This window comes from Melitaea cinxia, chromosome 14 (genome assembly GCF_905220565.1).
Source record: "Melitaea cinxia chromosome 14, ilMelCinx1.1, whole genome shotgun sequence".
NCBI lineage: Eukaryota > Metazoa > Arthropoda > Insecta > Lepidoptera > Nymphalidae > Melitaea > Melitaea cinxia.
Window position 1 is genome coordinate 3,062,923 of NC_059407.1, and position 20,714 is coordinate 3,083,636.

General features: G+C 34.0%; 2 protein-coding genes and 1 non-coding gene across 3 annotated transcripts; 2 read left to right on the top strand and 1 right to left on the bottom strand.

Moving 5' to 3' along the window:
* Positions 1-645: 645 nt before the first annotated feature.
* LOC123659833 (prolactin-releasing peptide receptor-like) lies at positions 646-1,971 on the top strand. The gene has a single exon (XM_045595002.1). The coding sequence runs from the start codon at positions 646-648 to the stop codon at positions 1,969-1,971; it is 1,326 nt and encodes a 441-aa protein (XP_045450958.1).
* A 7,599-nt stretch (positions 1,972-9,570) lies between these two features.
* On the top strand, positions 9,571-9,643 carry Trnav-aac. The gene has a single exon. It is a non-coding gene; the product is annotated as a tRNA-Val (tRNA).
* Positions 9,644-15,527: 5,884 nt separating this feature from the next.
* LOC123659621 lies at positions 15,528-16,948 on the bottom strand. Its single transcript, XM_045594823.1, has 2 exons — positions 16,018-16,948; positions 15,528-15,617 (listed from the first exon to the last, which is right to left on the bottom strand). Exon 1 carries the CDS (start codon positions 16,888-16,890, stop codon positions 16,021-16,023), a length of 870 nt encoding a protein of 289 aa, XP_045450779.1. The 5' UTR covers positions 16,891-16,948; the 3' UTR covers positions 15,528-15,617; positions 16,018-16,020.
* Positions 16,949-20,714: the final 3,766 nt, after the last annotated feature.

The following is a 20,714-nucleotide window of genomic DNA, read 5'->3' on the forward strand; positions in this document are numbered from 1 at the left end:
TTTCTCGAAGGATCAAAACGACTGTATGTATCCTCGAAGTAAGACTGTTGTCTTCTAGCTTGCAGGTTCAGAATGACTGCGCAGCTTGTCAGCAACAAGGCTGTATTCTCGAAGGACCAAAAAACTGTATGGTCCTGTCTGTGTGAATCCTCGAAGAAAGACTGTTGTCTTGTAGAAAGTAATCTCGAAGGACCAAAAAACTGTATGATCCTCGAAGAAAGACTGTTGTCTTGTAGAAAGTAATCTCGAAGGACCAAAAAACTGTATGGTACAGTCTATGGTTGAGTGAGTGATGACATGTGAGGGAAGGTTATGAGGGAAACCAAACCCAATGAAAGTCGATCAAACACTAAATTTATTAAGATTATTTTGAGTATATATAGGCAGAAGTACAGACGTCATTTGACGTCATTCGTAGCAAACAAATATCAATTTCATTAGAAATCTGCATAAGAAAAATAACAATTTCGTAATAAATCAGCTAAATTAAAGAGGTTACTAATTAGCAAAACAATCATATTGCTCAATGTGCGTTGACCCGTACAAATTCATATGTGTTATTTTGTTACAGGGCAAACGTTATATCTCACTGGATTTCGTAATTGCAATAAACTATTTAGTAATACTATAGAAGAAGCAAATATAATGAATGAAACAACTTTTGGTGATACTTACACACTCAATATAACAGATAAATTCAGAATCGAATCAAATGAGACTACACCTCCAGGACATATAATCGGCTACGAGAATATCATAGACAACAAATGGATCCAAGGCTGCTTTTGCGTGATATACACGATAATATTCGTCTTGGGACTACTCGGAAACTCTACAGTTTGCTTCGTCGTGATCAGAAACAAAGCCATGCAGACAGTCACAAATTTATTTATTACTAACTTAGCGTTGTCTGACATCTTATTATGCATCTTCGGAGTCCCATTTACCCCTTTATATTCATTTCGAGGCTCTTGGAGTTGGGGCTCACTCTTGTGTCACATGATGCCTTCAGCACAAGGCTGCAGCGTATACATATCAACTTTGACACTCATGTCTATTGCTATCGATAGATTTTTCGTAATAATATATCCTTTTCGACCGAGAATGAAGATTGAGATGTGCATCACAGTCATTATAATGATATGGACTTTTTCTATAACTGTAACTCTACCTTACGCGATATTTATGACTTACTTAGATTTAGACATTGGTAGATTCTGCGAGGAAAAATGGCCGACGGAAAAAATGAGAAGAGTTTTCGGCTCAGTGACATCTATACTCCAATTCGTTTTGCCTTTCACCGTGATTGCTTTCTGTTACACGTGTGTTAGTTTCAAATTGAATGATAGAGCCAAAGCAAAGGCTGCCAGCAAAAATACTAGAAAAGAGGAATTCGATAAAAATAGAAAGCGGCGCACGAATCAAATGCTCATAGCAATGGTAACTATTTTCGGACTCTCATGGTTGCCTTTAAATGTCACAAATCTGTATAACGACTACTACACGTACGCTATTCATTCGAAATACTATTTACTGGCATTTTTTCTATGTCACGTAATCGCAATGTCGTCGACTTGCTATAATCCTTTTATTTACGCGTGGATGAATGAGAACTTTAGGAAGGAATTCAAACAATTGATACCTTGCATCGATACGACTGTACAACTAAGGAGCAACATTCCATTAGAGCAATTAGGTGCGGGTCAATCCGAGAAGACATATAATGGGAATACCACGACAGACAGTTATGTAGGTTCAAGTTCCCAAAGAGCTACTTCGTTTAGACATAAAAGGAAACCGAGTGCTGCAGCAGATGTTGAAAAGAGTGGAGTTGAGTTGAATGAAGATTTGCTGACAGTAGACGTGAAACATTGTCACATATCGACGAGCTACAATTTAAGACGAGAATCGGTTAAATTGAGACTTATTAATGAGGAATCTTTCGATGTACCATCGCAGAGTCAATTCTAACGATTAATATCACGGGTAAGGATTAAAGTTATAATTTTTGTTTGTATTTCCATTTAACAGCTTTTGTTCAAATTTAGTTAACGGATGTTCCGTTGTAATTTTTTACAAAGATACTTACCTACACAGTGTACTACGGTAACCGGCTTCTATGATAGAATTGCGATATTATACATTACATTCACATTTGGTACAAAGTAAACTTAATTTCCCCGGGTCGTCGGTCCCGGTTGTTATCATGTACACCTGGTAGCGATCGTTACTCATAGTAGGGAATATATCCGCCAACCCGCATTGGAGCAGCGTGGTGGATTAACCTCTGATCCTTCTCCTACATGGGGAAAGAGGCATATGCCCAGTAGTGGGATATTACAGGCTGTAAGCGTAAGTAAACTTAATTTCTAGAATTCTATCTTTAAATACAGGTATAATAATATAAGGGAAGTATAAACTTTGGAAAATTAATCTTTGCAACAATTTTTAGACCGATATTAAGATTACGAGGCGTTTGTTGGTTGTTTGCTTTAGTAATTGCGCGTTTAACGAAAAATAAATAAATGTGTTATTTTATTACAGCCAGGGAGGCCTACTTGTGATATTTCTTGATTTTTATCCGAGTCCCTTCCCCCTTCTTTCAGATCTCACGTGATTATTGGACGACCCTAATATTTTTGATAAAGTTCAAGTATATTTGTATAAAAAATGTTTACAGGTACGGCATTGGCGACGTTCCCACGTATGAGACAAGGAAAGAAGGTTCGAGAGAGCCTTTTATTTTTGGAGGATATTTTTTGTACCGAACAACTTTGCTGACGTAATTTTGACGACTATGAAACTTCAATACGCTTATGAATTTTGATGATCTCTTGTAGCAAAATATAATAGATTTTCTTATAAAAATATATCTTAAGCACACTTGTTAGAACTATATACTGCACCACTGCCGGGATGCCCTGAATCATGTCCAAAATAGATCGTAAGAAGGTTTGTAGACAGTCTATGTATATAATAGTACTTAAAAATGATATCTCGTATCCGGTTCCTATATAGAATAAATTGATTCTACGTTTTTTCTATCAATGATAAAATTTACTGTACAATATTTCAGAAATATGTAGGTAAAATACATTCTTTACCACAATTATCCTAACCGCTTAAAACAATTTATGTGTCAATGATAGATAATAAGTCTAGTACGGGGACCGTAAATCAAATTCATTCAGTATTGTAAAAACGTGTTTCGAAAATTATTACGAATTTTAAAAAAAAGAACGATAATGTTATTTAAGGCTAAGTTGTGTATTTTTTTAAGTATTTTAAATACTATTTTGTTAAATATTTTCTTAATTAAAAAATTTAAAATGACTGGAATTGTTTTTAGAATTGTTTAATTAATATTAAATGTTATAATGTTAAATTTATAAAAAGAAACGAGTACGCTTTAGACCACACGACTGAAGTAAAACTTTTGCACACTAGACCTGCACTGTATCTTGGATATATGAAACGTAACTGGCTATGAGAGAAAGAGATAAGAAAGAAAATGTGTGCTCGCACGTGTCTCTCTTGCTCTGTTCGCCTTGCCCGATCACACTTTTCGTAACGCTCTCGTCACGCATTCACTAGCTTACTTCCCAAGTCAAGCGTGCGTAAAGAAGTTTTACTTCAATAAATTATTATTTAATTTTTAAATATTTAATATTTGTGAATATTGTTTTAAAACTAATATTCTTGTATGATTGACGATTATTGTAGTACTGGATAAGTATAAAATTAAGATTAAAGAAAAGTTAACTTTTCAAATCACGTAAATACTAAAATTCTAAAGTACCCAAAAAATAAAAATATTAAATTACCCTACATGCTTTAGCATGAAGTTGGGTATATGACGACCACAGATGTATATGCTATGAGTTAAGTACGACAAAAAAATATAACACAATCGAATTGAGAACCTCCTTTTTTGGAAGCCGGTTAAAAATTGATAGGGATTACAGTTTCTAGGTAGAGTAAATATCAAATTCGTTTTATTAAATGTAAAAAAAAAAAAAATCTAGTATTCTTTGTCTTCTTGTGTGAAAAAAGTATGTTAGTCGAAAAAAATTAATAGTTGCGTTCGATATATTTTATAAAGAATGATTTTAGGTCGTACTTTGAAATCAACATTAATTGTATTACGCCTGAACTCAACTTTTTGAGTCAGGAAAAATTTAATCTTCATTAAGATTAAAATCTCTTTGACATTTATGAAATGACGTAGGTAGCGTACAGATGAAGCACAGAAAGATCACGTCAGGAAAATAATCACATTCTGTTTCTAATAATATTATATTGGTGTAGCTTTTTAGATGTTTTATTACAGTTAACTCAAAAAATTGCATTTTCTAAATAACCATATTTTTAGCGTGACTGCGGAAGTGTCTCGACCTTAGAGAAGATCACAGCTAAATAATACTGCTTTCAAGCAGTGTTGTATTCCTGTGATGAGTAAGGACCAGAGCTCCTGGAGGGGGTTAGAATTAGGGTCGGCAACGCGCTTGCGACCTTGTAATGTTGTAGGCGCCTAAAGACTACGGTAAGCGATTACGGTAGCCTAAAGGCTACAGTAATCGCTTACCCTAGGGTAAACCGTACGCTTGTTTGCCGACACAGTTGTCTAAAAAACATACGGAAATCTACCTTTTCACGCGCATGTTACATGTACATGCCTATGAGTGTATGATATTATCTACCTAAAGAAATCTTTGAGTATTCTGGAAGCACAGTTTTACGGATAGATTCACAAGGTATCGTTAGATCTAAAATAATTGCAAGGTAGAGTATAAAGTATTTTAATATGGAGACCAAAAAAAAAATACAGGGGAAAGACAAGTTTTACAATTTTTGTTTTAGTATGATATATATACATCAACCGAATGCTTACAACTTTTTTTATTATTTTTATTTTATACTTTATTGTACACCACAAATATATTACAAACAAAGCATAAAGATAGTTACAGACAGTGAAGTACAATGGGCGGACTTATGGCTAATTAGCCATTTCTTCCAGACAACTTTTTTTTTAATATCAGTAAGATTTATACTGTCGCATGCACACAATTTAACAGTTAGGAACATGCACAAGTTTATTGTACTGTTTAAAGTAATCCAGTTGCAAAACCAATTAAAACATTAAAATCTCAAAAATCCAACTGTCTTAAGTTTTTGTTGAAAAAAGTTGGTGGGTTTAATATTATGTCACTTCAAAAAAAAAAAACAGTTTCCTAATGTATACATATACTATACCGTGCTACGTAAGTTGCGAATATGAATATTTATTAATCGAATTACGTCTTATGAAATTATAAACTAAAGTAGATTGATAAACGCCTATTTAAAATTAAACAAGTATAAAATAATCGTGCACAAATTTTATTTAAACACAATCTTAGTAATAAAAATTTCATATACTTTAATATTAGAGAATAGTGATTTATTACGCACATAGTATAATTCTTAAAAAAATCTATGTTAGTGACAAATAAACGTACGTTGCATAAAGTACGAGTATTAATTAGAAAATACAAAATTTTTAATCTTTTAAAAATACTTTTATATTTATTTCCTGTGTAACTTTTATAAATACTGAACGCAGCCGAATAGTAAATACTTCGTAATTATTTTTTTTTTATGAAAGTGAAAATAAAATTTAATGTTTTATTTATTCATTCGTAATTGCAATAATTTAATATAATTAAACTATATTGAAAATGTAAATTTATTGTCTTGTAATCCTTTGTAAATATCGATGGTATGTTTGAAGTATTTTAAATTTCACCAAATTAGTCTGTAATGTAGAAATAATTTTAATTATTAAAGCAATAGCTAGTAAAACAGTGTCATATTATGAATTTTCAATTATTTCATAATTTTTGCACGAATTTTAATATTAAAATTATTATATATAGATCTCGTATTATGAAAGTCAAAGAAATGTGATTAGTAACATGGCAATATAGTGATTATATTTATTAGAAAAAACTAAACGTACATAAAATTTTAATGTTTCATAAATCGTAGTTGTTATTATATTTTAATGTTGTACATTTGTATTATCTCTCATTTAAATAATTAATTAAATTGTGTCTCTGATTTGCTCTTTTATTCTTTTTATCACTTTTTGAAATAAACATATACATATTTCAATTTTTATTATTATACTTTATTTTTATTAATTAAATATCCGATGGACATGTAAAACAATTTCGCTAAAACTAAAAACCGATATTTACTGCTTCTATTGGTCTGATTTTTTGTACGTATCTTAGAAGTGGCATGTAGTTTTTGTAGTCTCATTAAATGCCTTTTACTCCTATTAACATTTTCACCCAAGTCAAGTATTTTCTAGTATACCTTACCTTAGACCGAATTAAAAAATAATATTAAAAACGATGTTTTTATTCAAACGCGTTTCCTTCATTTGTTAGTAATAATCCTTATTTTAGTACCTTTTTTTCTATCATTTCTTTACTGCATATGATTATGTGTATCTTATTTAACTTACACATTAATTTTTATTAAAAAAGTTACACTTTTATTATATTTATAGCTTATACATAGCATTATATTCCATTAGAAAAAAATTACCACTCTGAGAGGGCATATCAAAACTTTTTCGTAGATCGGATTCAAACATGCTCGTATTATGTGTATTTTGTATATAGATGTGAGGGAGGAAGCTGTGAAAAAGTTTTGGGTGAAGCGGCAGGTGTTTAAAGATGATAACTTTCTGGAGATTATGGACTATAAGCAGGCATATTTAGGTGGATTATTTAGATCAGAGAAAACAGATAATAGGAAACATCTAACGAGCAAAAAAACATTTAATAAAAAAAATTTAATGTTGCTTCTAGATGTACTCATATATATATATATATGTATATATATATATATATATATATATATATATATATATATATATATTTATATATTTACTAGCTGTGCCCGCGGCTTCGCCCGCGTTGAAATCAGTGTGTCACAAAGTTTTCCCGGCAAACTTGAAGTGAAACTCATCAAAATCGGCTTAGCCGTTCCGTAAAATTTCCTTTTGAAGCCCTCCATTGCATGAAAATCCGTTCAGTAGATTTTGAGGGAATCGTTCACATACCTACACGTTTGGGGACTTTGTTTTATAATACACTAACTGTTGCCCGCGGCTACGTCCGCGTGAAGCGCGCGTCACGTTGAACAAAACGGTTCGTTGATTCGTCAGAATTGTAGTATGAAATAATATAGTATTGTAGTGTAAATATGTTTAAAATATACTGCATGCAATTTAGTTTTTAATATGGTTCTACGTAAATATATGCCACGGAATAGCGTAACGCATGCTCCTCCGTGACTCCGTGACGACAGGTGTAAATAAAAAAGTATTCTAGTAACGTAAAGATTAGATATTGTAAAAAATATTTTTTTGTACTACTTATAATATATAAGTAATCAATATAAATGATTCTGGAACACATAGGGTTGCAAACGCGGTTATTTTCCTTTAAACCGACCCTGCTGTATATGTGCCATACAAACTATCAACCCAAATTAAACCCCTTTAGCGGTGGAATATCCCAAAAACCGTTCTTAGCGGATGTCTACTAACTAATCTACCTCCCTGCCAAATTTCATCTTTGTCCATCCTGGATGGATGGACCATCCAGATATACAAACTTCCAACCCGCGTTTAACCCCCTTAGGGGTCGAGTTTTGTAAAATACGCTCTTAGCGGATGTTTACGCCTTATAAGGAACCTACCTGCCAAATTTCAAGTTTGTAGATGTTATAGTTTCGGAGATTTCGTGATGAGTGAGTCAACCTACCATCCCCCGTTTTAACCCCAAAAGGGAGTTGATTTCTAAAGATACGTTATTTGGACACCTTTTCATCATCTATAGAGCATACATTTTAAATTTCAAGTCTCTTACTTCAAAAACATAGGACTTTCATACAAACTTCCAACCCCCGTTTTACCCCCTTGGGGGTCGAGTTTCCTAAAGTCCGTTCTTATCAGATGTTTGCGCTTCATAAAAAACCTACCTGCCAAATATCAAGTTTGTAGCTGTTATAGTTCCGGAGATTTCGTGATGAGTGAGTCAACCTACGATCCCCCGTTTTAACCCCAAAAGGGAGTTGATTTCTAAAGATACATGATTTGGACACTTTTTCATCATCTATAGAGTATACATTTTAAATTTCAAGTCTCTCTTCCCGTGGGTGTCGTAAGAGGCGACTAAGGGATAACAAGGTTCCACAACCATCTTGGAACTTAAGAAGCCGACCGATGGCGGGATAACCATCCAACTGCTGGCTTTGAAATACACAGGCCGAAGACGGGCAGCAGCGTCTTGTTACATATCTATTTCGGAATATTAGTATTACGAAAACGTCTATTAATAGAAAGAGATCTACTGCAAAAAATGTTCGTTTCGCGACGCGTTATTGCTATTTTCTTGGAAAAAAATAAATAAAAAATACAACAATATTAAAAAAATTAAAACCGACCCTCCATTTATTAGTATAGATTTCAATTTGTCTGTTTATTACACATCACTACGATTTTCTAGAATAAGATATTTTCTCTAAAATAGGTTTAATGCAAAAATTTGCTAAATTTTACGTTTTCATGTAAAGCACAAACAATATTTACTTCTTTTTATGTTATACTAATTAAAACTTTAGAATAATTTTTTTAATCATCATCATTTCAGCCTATCACAGTCCACTGCTGGACATAGGTCTCCACAAGTTCACGCTAAAAATGGTGTGAACTCATGTGTGTTGCCCATAGTCACCACGCTGGGCAGGCGGGTTGGTGACCGCAGGGCTGGCTTTGTCGCACCGAAGACGCTGCTGCCTGTCTACGGCCTGTGTATTTCATTGTCAGTAGTTGGATGGTTATCCCGCCATCGGTCGGTTTTTTAAGTTCCAAGGTGATAGTGGGACTGTGTTATCCCTTAATCGCCGACGACACCCATCGGAAGAGTGGGGGTGGCTATATTCTTCATTGCCGTAACCATACAGCAAATCACAACTCATATTAAAGTATAAGTTTATTCCCTTTATATAACTTTACAGGGAAGATGTCTTAGATTGTATATTTTTATGTAAGTATGGTGTAAGCGACCAAAAGCATCAAGTTTTACATTGGAGGTTCTTTTGAGATTACGAATATCTTAAATAAAACACCTTGATGGCATAAACTCCAACGCTTTTCCTGTAAACTGAGGATACCTTTGCTCAGTTAGTGAGATATGTGTATGCTGATACATACTATTTATACAATTTCAATGGAAAAGAGAATAAGCAAACCAATAATTTGATTTAAAGATAATATAGGTACGGTAAGGAAGAAATTTAATAAGTCTCGACACAAAATTATCAAAAAAAAAAAACTTCAAGATAGTGATAGTTTTTTCAACTTAAATTATGATTTTTGTGAAAATTAAAGCAATTGAGAGAAAGTTTGTTTGTCATAAGAAGTTTCGTGGTTTTCACGTGTAACTTTATCTTTATAATCTGTTGCAATCAGTTTCAATGTTATCTTAATATAAGCGACTTACTCACGAAGTTTCCGTGGTGTAGCGGTTATCACATCTGCCTAACACGCAGAAGGTCCCCGGTTCGATCCCGGGCGGAAACATTACTTTTGTCAACATTATGTTGGTCATTTTAATGATTTATTTTTATACTATTAACTAGCTGCCCGGACAGACTTCGTTCTGTCAATAGTTAATAGTAAAAATTAAATATGTTCACGAAATTTTTGTTTTTTTATTTTTTTTTTTAATTAAAACCTTTCATAGCCTTAAGAAACATTCAAAAAAAAAAAAAAACAAATTAACCGAATCGTACGAGCCATTCTCTAGTTATGCGCTCAGCAACATTCATTTTTATTTATATAGATAAACTTGTGTTGTAGTGGGTTCGAAGCCTACTCGAGACAAATGTCAATATAGGTCATAAGATTGTTTTCACCTATATAGGCTGGTTGTATTTACGTTGTATATTTCCAGATAGAATCAAAATTTCATCTACCTACCAGCCATTTGTGAGCACAATGTAAGGTTAAAAAAATGATTATCGTACTTCCTGTATATTATACGGCTGTTAAAGTTTCTTTCTAACTTGCCATTTTATTACATTCACACTAGACTTACTTTCTAAACTCCTTAATATAGTTGTTATCACACTTAGAATGAGCTCAGTTTGACCCAGAACAAAAACGATAATTGTATTATCATGTCAATATGAAACAATTTAGACTCCCTCTAAAATACTTTTAGAAAATAAATGTGTGCAAAACCCACAATTATGTTGTATAATTATACAACATAATTGTGGGTTCAATTTATATTAAGCTAATTAAATAAAGCGAATCTCTATGTTGTATAATAATTGCTTTTATCAATGTCAATTATTGAAGTAATACATAGTTACAGCGTTCTAGTATTTTGGAATTTGTAATAACGATGTTATAAACTCAGATAATGCCGCTAAAACTATTAAACATTCTTTAAATTTCATTTATAATTAATCAGCAGCGTTATGTGATTAAACATGTTAATGGTATTTATTTTATACAGTTTAACAAGAAATATTCATATAATTTACAGTTACACAACTAAGTTTTGCCGTAAACATAGAACTGAAATAAAAATTTGTTCAATGTACAATGTGTCAGTATTTTATTATAAATTTATATGTGCGTATTAGTTTTGTAGGTTCCATGGTGTAGTGGGGAACAAATTTCCAGTGATGATTAACTAAATTATGTGCTTTATTTTTTTCGTGTTTGCCTTTCACTGTCGATTATTAATTACATCTGCCTGAAATGTGGTCGCCCCTCTTTCCGCGACTTTTAGAAACACATTACTTCGAATATAATCTTATACGGTGTATTCCGTCCGTTAATATTTATCTTATAAGAATAACATTCTTCTGATTAATGTTCAGATTAGATTTCAAAAGAAAATACTTGTATAAAATTTGTCTTGATAAAGTTGTGAACAGATGTTGTAAAATAAACTGAAATATTGCTTGAATGAATCAGGTTTGTGTTGTTTATTTTAGTTCACACACTTGATTTTTTTTTAAATCGGTAAGTAAGCATTTCTTTGCAATTTTAATTGTTTGTTTGTGTATGTTCATTATATTTCAGAAAAAAACGAGCGATCTCGTACAAATAACCTTCGAGTATCGGATTAGGCATAGAAAAAGCAGTAAGGAAGTGTAAAAATATTTGTAAAATATCTCTAACGATTGGAAGTAGAGTAGTGTAGCTGATTAAGTAACGATGCTTCTTACCTGTCTTTTTGTTATGATTTTTCCACATTAAGAGTGGGTAGTACCTCGACCTTACAGAAGATCACAGCAAAATAATACTGTTTTCAAGCAGTATTGTTTTCTTGTTGGTGAGTAAGGTGACCAGAGCTCCTGGGGGGATTGGGGATTGGGTCGGCAACGCGCTTGCGATGCTTCTGGTGTTGCAGGCGTCTATAAGCTACGGTAATCGCTTACCATCAGGTGAGCCGTACGCTTGTTTGCCGACCTAGTGACATAAAAAAAGCCATATAATTTCACTTCATGTCATGACATTTCTTCGTGTGTTTACTTTTGTTTGAACGTATTTTTTTTTCTTCTCTTTTTTTTATATATTTTGTTTGTAGTATGTATATATGTATATATATAAGTATATTTATGTATTTATATGCGTATGTTTATTTTGCTTGTATTGTTTTATAGTCCTACCTCAACACTTACTTTTACTATTTTTTACGCCTTAAGGTTGACTGGTAGATAAGGCTGTACGGCCTTAAGTCCGCCTTTTGCGCAACGTGTTATCTTGATGTGTTGTTATGTTGTTTTTTTTTTTTGGAGTTGTGTAATAAAGTTTAAATAAATAAATAAATAAATAAATAATTTCTGTTTTTGATGATGATGACTCTACATATAAATATAAATTACGTTTTTGTGTGATGCATAAAGTATAATAATAATGTAGTACATAATAATAAAAAGAGAGTAAATATATAAGTATTATTATCATAATAAATTGAACTGCTGTTAACTTTGATTAATTTGATTCCTTTTAGCTTTTATGATAAAAATAATAATCTCTTTAAAAATGAAATAAATAATTTATAATATAAATAATTCTGTTTGCCGAGACCTTATACAATTTAAATGTTTTATAATATACTAAGTTTCGTATTTATCAACAAACACATTCTCAATAAAATTTAATGAAGCAAAGCTTGAATAAGTATTATTTGTATACCTACATCAAAAATATCAATTTTCAAAGCCACGGCTTAGGACTGAGTCGGTGTAATAAAACACCACCCTCACGGCACACAACCTTTTTTACATATGAATTTAAAAAAAAATCTGTGTATATAATAATAATTGTAACTTTGTGAGTGATATTGTGTGAGCGATAATTTTAAGTAGATTTTTTTATTGAAGAGAAAATTTCTTTTGGTGTTTAGTTAGTGAGGCTGATCTGTCACGTTCTGAGGTGAAAGGCTCGATCGGATGAACTCGGGACCACCGAGTGTACCCGATCGAGCTTGTTAACTTAGTATAAGCCTTAAGTCCGCCCTTTGCTTAATCTGTGTTGCATATTTCCTTATGAAATGAAGTACAAATAAATAATGGTAAGGGACAATTTTTCAACTGATTCCCTATAAAAGTAAGTTGTAATTTAATAACAAAACAAATTTTATTTCAAAGCATAACAATTTTAGTTAATCTTGCTTTTATTCAAATGTATCAATTACGAGATTTAAATTTACTTGACTATTGTTTCGCCTACCTACATTGTATTACTTGTCTATGTAATTGAAGGTTTTTTTTCGTTATGTAATAGTTATGTAATAATTAATATCTTTTAATGATTTTAGGTAAATGTAGAATCCGCCTATCCGCAGTAGAAGTAGTAGTAGTAGTAGAGAAAGAATCCTATGTCCAGTAGTGGGATGTTACAGGCTCAATTATCATCATAGAAGCCATACTGTAATTTGGTTTTGGTAGATCCCAATATTTAAATAAAACAAATTAAACCCTTCATTTTCGTAACATTATCTTTAAGTCAAAACAATAAACAGTTACATTATGTAAGGCTAAAAATATTAAATTCGGATTAATTGAATAATTCACATTATCGCCAACCTGCAGTGGGGCAGCATGGTGGACTAAGCTCCAATTTTTCTCCTACATGGAGATAGAGGCCTATGCCCAGCAATGGGATGTTACAGTGTTACAGGCTGAATGCGTATCATCATCGGCTCAATCATTCGTCAACTAGTTTTAAATCAACTTACTTTCTAAGACCGTTTTAGGGTCTCGTGCGGTAACATTAAGCAAAATACGTGTTCAATGTTCAACAAGCTTTTATTACGTTAAATGAATATAATTCATTAAACAGTAGGACACTTATTTATTCCTATTATTGACTGACGTACGTAATATGATATTATATGTGTTTTTTTACTGTTGGGTGTCATTAGACATCAAATGTTAAATTATGTAACGAATGAATGAATAAATTAAATTGTATTATAGCATCATTAGATTCATTCACGAAAACATAGCATTCATTCTATTCATACTCTTTTATTACAAGAATGAATCTCATTACTAGATCTTCGTCAAGTAAATTATGTCATAACATTGTGGTTATCACTTCGTTCTTAGTCAATATCATTATAGACGATGCAGTGACGCAGTGGTCACAGATACTGATGCGCTATTATTATTACTATCTAATTAGATTTCCACACACGAGAAAAAATAAGGTTTTTTTTAAATGTCGTTTATTTATAGTTTACTAGTTGTACCCTGCTCGCGTTGCTACGTATTCGCACATTGTGTTCGCGTTGTACGATCTAATGTCGCGTTCCGAAACTCAACAAAAGTGATAATATCGCGAACCCGACCAAATTGAGTAGTCGAAAATGTAAGAGCTATAGATCATTAGTACTGATTTTTATTTTGGTTGGGTTCGCGATATTATTTCTTTATTATTATTATTATTATTTTTGAAATGGCTCCCTTGCGGATTTGTCAATATCAGAGTATTTAAAATTTGCTTTATTTGGAGTTATAGTAGGAGTACAAGTTCGGTTCCAATTCCCGCAGAAGTTTCCTTGAAAGAAAAGTTAACTTGCCTAAGACAAAAACACACAAAGATATATAAATATATAATAGTAAATATATACTTGGAATAATTAACTTTTGTTAGATGATTTTTATATTCGGTTTAAGCGAACCGTGGCGTAAGCGTAAAAATCATCATATCAAAAATTTCGATGTAGCGGGTACATCGTTCCATAGCTTAATTGGCTAGAGCGCCGACACAGTCAGTCGGAGACGCGGGTTCGATCCCCGCTGGAGCAGTCAATTTTTGATATGATTGAAGGATCTGACCTTATTTTCTCAAATTAAACACTAATTGTTAAGATTTTTACAGATTTTTATTACACAACCGTTCGGTACAAATGTCGAGAATAGAATACCCACATTATCATATTACTTTTTAAACGTCAGAAACATTCATTTGTTCGTTCCTGTGTTGCTATATGTAATTAATTAATTTAATGTGTTACTAACAAATTGAAACTTACTAAATCTAATATCAATGTAAGTTATGACAATAAATGTATATTACATAATATTTAATATCTAATAATTACATCTTAATATAGTATCTTGGCTAATTAACCTTACAGCTCGGCCATCCTATCTAAGTGGGTCCTCCCACTTGCTCATATTAACATAAAAAGTAAAATAGAAATAAGCATAACAACACTAATTTGATTATTATACAATGAAATTATATAACATACTTTGGCCTAAAATACATCATATAAGGCGGGTAAAGTAAATTATAAATTGTAACAGAGCTTTCCTTGACATAACATCGACAATTTACAAAAATTATACAAATGATGAAAATTGATTGATCTCAATTAAGTATTTCTAAATGAATATATTATAGTCTTTACAATACATTTGCTTCAAGTTAATCATTGCTCACTAACGTAATTCATAATCACGTTCCTAATCGTTTACTACATCATATACAAATATCATATCATATACACATCATATTCATATATCATATTCATATATCATATTCACATATCATATTCATATATCATATTCATTTCAATAGTCTTATTACATAATTATCTTATCACAAATCTTTATCATATTTCAATTTCGTCAACAATACCATTCTGTTTCTTGCGCAATTTGTCACGGTCTCAGGTCATCTGTGCGACACCGTTGTCATGGTGCCATTCATTGTCTGCACTGACCAGTCATGACAAATTTACGCTCAGGTCTTATTAACTATCTTGCAATCATACGTGCGACATCAATATCTCGATGTCATTCATTATCTGCACTGATTGCTCATACATTTTTTTAAAGTATTCATCAAGATGTCAACATTCTTATTAATGACACACACAACTTTTAATCACTATCGAAAATTTGATCACCAAAAAAAATTAATTATCGTAAATAATCAAATCATTATTTCTCGTATAATACATATATATTTACAGAGCTATATTATATTTTTTTTTTTTTTTAAACATCAGTATAATTTATTACAACTGAAATGGAAATGGGCTGGACACATAATAAGAAGTAGGACAGAAAAGTGGACAAACGAAGTGACGGAATGGTGCCCTAGATATAATAAGAGAAGTAAAGGCAGGCAGTATCGAAGGTGGGAGGATGATATCAAGGAGGTAGCAGGACCATGCTGGATGAGGATAGCAAGAGATCGATCGTTGTGGAGAACACTTGGGGAGGCCTATGCCAAAGAGCAAGACAATCACAAAACCGGTGTCTAATACAAATAATAAATTAATTACGTTGCTTTCATAAACAACCAATTTAGTATTAGTAAGTAGTACATAAGTAGTGATAAGATGAAATGTAACATATAAGATTGTTAATAAAGGCTTTTATTATTATTATTATTATTATTATTATTATAATTTATTATTCTTTCTCTAACTCAATTTCTGAACCCTCACTTTGATCGCTGTCAGTGCTATCACTAGTGAAACCCTTAAAGTTCATCCAGGGATGAATTTTATCCAACGCGACAACGTTCTCATACCTCTTGTTACCTCTCCTCGTTAATGGAGTATCTTCAACGAGAAATCTGTCGTTGGGTAATATCTTAAGAATCCTATAAGGACCTTGAAATTTAGGGATGAGCTTGTGCGATTTCCCTACGTGATCTTTGTCTATTACGGTTCTTTCTATCCTGACCAAATCACCTACATTATATTGCCGCTGACATGTCCTACGCTTATCAAACTGCTTTTTAGCATATTCCTGTTGCTTCTCTATTCTCTCTCTAGCATCTGACCTCAACCTATCTAATGCCTCACCCTCGATTCGTTCAGTTGTTTCACTAATTACGTCGGCCAAAAGATTTTCAGATGCATTCATCAGTCTGCATCCGAATAATAATTCTGAGGGGCTTTTCCCTGTTGTTTTATTACTAGTGGTATTAATGCCTAACTGAATCTCTCCGATGTAATCGTCCCATATATTATCATTCCCACCGTGACATTTTGCACTTAGGGCATCTGATATGGTCCGATTAAACCTCTCGACCTGTCCATTCGCTCTTGGAGTAGCCACTGCATTTAGAATATGCTTTATTTTTAATTTATCTGTAAAATCTTTAAATTTTGCGCTTGTAAAACAAGTACCACGATCCGTTATAAGACGAGAAGGAACGCCAAAATAACTAAAATGTTCTTTAAATACTTTGATCGCCGTAATCGATTTTGTATCTCGTACGGCTCGAATATTAATAAATTTTGTAAAAGCGTCGATAATAACAAGCATGTACATATTACCCCTCTTAGAGCGAATGAAAGGGCCCAAATGATCAGCATGAAGTGTGTGAAATGGCTTCTCTAACTTAGGTATGGGGTGAAGTATCCCTTCTTTAGATCCTCCAGGTGTCTTATGATGCGCGCACTCTAAACAAGCTGCGACATACTTCTTAACGAATCTACGCATTTTTGGAAACCAAAATGTGCCTCTTATACGATTCAAAGTTTTTTCGAAACCGAAATGACCCACATCGTCGTGGTTCATTCGCAGCACTTGCCACCTACAGCCCCTAGGAACTACCCATCGCAATCCTTCATCTAGAATTTTGTACACATAGTTACCCTTCAACTGATAATTATTACGCACATCAGCTACAAATTTTGTCTTATCATCCTCTAATATGTCCCTCACACGCTTTATCTCGCTGTCATCAGCTTGCACAGTAGCGATCCAGTCGCGAACGTCTACGTGTAGAATGTCAAGAACATGTTCAGTGTCCATATCAGTTGGCTCACCAACAGGTCCGCGACTAAGCGCATCTACGTGAGCCATATTCGAACCCGGTCTGTATTCAATTTCGCAGTTGTACTCTTGAAATTGAATCCACCAACGCGAAATTCGTGGAATAAGGTCCCTTTTTGTCATAGTGGTACGGAGCGCATTACAGTCAGTGACTATTTTGAATTTTAGCCCTAACAGATAAACCCGAAAACGATTCAATGACGCGACAACAGCTAAAGTTTCTAATTCAAAAGAATGAAACTTTTGTTCATCGGCTGAAGTTTTCCGGCTGTAATATGCTACTGGCCTAAGTAAACCATCTACATCCCGCTGCAGAAGAATCCCTGCAATACCTAATTTCGATGCATCTGTGTGTAGTTCGGTTTCTAATTTATGGTTATATAAAGCCAATATTGGACGTTCAACTAACTTTGATTTTAATATTCTAAACGATTCTGACTGCTCAGTCGACCATTTCCATTCAAATTTCGATCTTAGTAGATCTGTCAATGGGCGGGCAATGAGCGCAAAGTCTTTTACAAATCGACGAAAGAAACTAGCCAGACCAATAAACCGCCTAACATCATGAACGTTCCGCGGAGTTGGGAAGTTATCAATAGCTAATGTCTTTCGCGTTCCTGGACGTATCCCTTGACCACTCACATGAAATCCTAAAAACTCTAGCTCAGTACAAAAGAAGCTGCATTTCTTTATTTTAAGGGTAAGTCCTGCGTCTTTTAATAGTTGAAGTACCTCCTCCAGTCTTCTCATTCCTTGATCAAAGGATTCTGAAGGAATCAACACATCGTCCATATATACAATCGTGTAATTAACTTTCGACAATACTTTATTCATAGTCCGTTGGAAAACTGAAGGAGCGTTAGCTAATCCAAAAGGCATGCGTTTAAATTGATATTGCCCGTCGGGTGTCACAAACGCGGTTTTATCCTGTGACTTTACTGCTACTGGGATCTGATAGTAACCCGATGCAAGATCAAGGCTCGTGAATAAGGAATTACCAACTAACCTGTCAAGCTGATCATCGATTAGTGGTAATGGGTAGTGTTCTTTTTTGGTTTTGTTATTCAAGGCACGATAATCAACACATAATCTGCTTTCGCCTGTCTTTTTCTTTACCAATAATACCGGGCTAGCATAGGGTGAATTGGACTCACATACTATGTCTGCATCGATCATCTCCTTAACCATGGATTGAACTACCCGACGTTCCGGGAAAGAGAGTCTGTACGGGCGGTAAACTACTGGTTGCGTATCGTTCAAATCAATTTCCATTTGAACCACATTAGTCAACCCTAGATCATTTAAGTTCTCCGAAAAACATGTATCATACCTTTTAAGTACCCCTTTAAGTCTATTAACTTCATCCTCGTTAAGTTGTTTACCATAATTAATTGTTAAGCTAGTCTCAGGATTATCAAAGTCTAATAAATTTATGTTCAAGTGATCTCCGATACAAACAGCTCGCGTAACAAGTGAACCCTGTCTTAAATGAATCGTATTGTCACTAAAGTTTTGCACCAAAATTTTACCCTCACCGCAATCTATATCGTACTCACCCGGCATTAAATAATATTCGTTTTTCGACGTACCCCGTATAGAGCCACTAACGCGAACCGAACCCGAATACTTATTCATGGAAATACATGGTAACGTAAACATTTCCTTAGGAGGTAAGATAACATCTGTTTTCAGACTAAATTGCAATTTAACTGAACGATCTCGGGTAAATATTAAGGAATCTGTAGTTTTAGTAATGGTTATACCGGGTTTTTCAGTAAAACTGTGTCCAATAAGCACTGAATATTTTATGACACTGTCGTCAACTATATACGCAATTACTTCTTCCACAATATCCTGAATTTCAATCGTAACGTTAGAGACACCCAATGGCCTTACTATACTATTACCTATACCCCTCATGGTTGGTAAGTTATTATCTGTCCACGCGATTCCTAACCGAACTGCCTCACTGTGTCGAATTAACGTACATTGGCTACCTAAGTCCACGTAGCCTTGAATAAGATCACCGTTGAGTTTTACAAGTATCAAATATTTACTGTCATCAGTTATATTCGTCTCAATACGCATCACGTCTTTATCCTTAGGTTTATCGGTCTTACTAATGGAATCAGTAGGCAATCTAGGACAATTAATAGATAAGTGACCTAATCTATTACAAACATTACATTTTAATATTTTCTTCGGGCATCTAGCACTGAAATGCCCAGCTTCATTGCAATTAAAACATACAATCGACGTTTTATTTTGAGGTCTAGAGGTCCTAGTTTCGCTGTTATTCGCCATTTGCCTGGAACTGTTTGTGGACAACGAGGTGGTAGTGTTGTTACGCTGGTCATAGTTAAATTTTGTTCTGACAGATTCACGAGGTTGCTGTTTAATCGATTGGAAATATTTCAGAACTTGTTCTGGTTCTTGACAATTCGCGGCTTTCGCACCTAGTCTCAAGGATCGATCCTCAATACCGTACAGCAAGCAGTCTACCGCTCGTTTACCCTGTGTTTCACATCTATTCAATAAATTAATTTTCTCATAAAAATAATGTTCCAAAGAGTCGTTAAATTTGACACGTTTTGATAACATTTCGGTTAATAACTCAGCATAGTCATCGCTACTTGGAAATGATTCCTCTAACTTGATTTTCCATTCAGGCCACGAATACGACATGGTTGGAAGAGCTTGGTACCACGTTTTCGCAACCCCTGACAGTTTAGGCAAAGCATAGTGAATGATCTGATCATCCCCCCAACCGTAAAGGCGCGCACACTCTTCAACCTTACTGATCCACGTAAATATGGTTTGACTCTTGACCATAGGGTCGAAATCGGGAATCACATTACCCAACATAGGAAATTTATTACCCTGGGGTCGACTTTTAGCTAAAATTTCTACCAATGAGGCAAGAAACGTTTGTGTGTCATTATTAAGAACATCTTTAGGAGTACTCACATGATCAGAAGCTGGAAGTGTATGACACTCGCTGCTAGGCTCTAAGTGTCCGCTGCGGCCTCTCCTGTTGCGACTGCCATCCGAGCCCCGGCTGATGCGACGATGTCGACGGCCAGAAAGTGGAGGTGTATGACGCTCGCGGCTAGACTCCAAGCGACCGCTGCGGCCTCTCCTGTTACGACTGCCATCCGATTCCTGGCTGAAGCGACGTCCACATTCTCGCTTATAGCGGCTACTCAGACTGCGATATCGGCCACGGCTGCGACTCCGGTTCGATTGATCACGACGTCTCTTAGACTTTTCTCGAAAGCTGCGGCTTCTACTACGAGGGGAATCCAACGAACTATCGT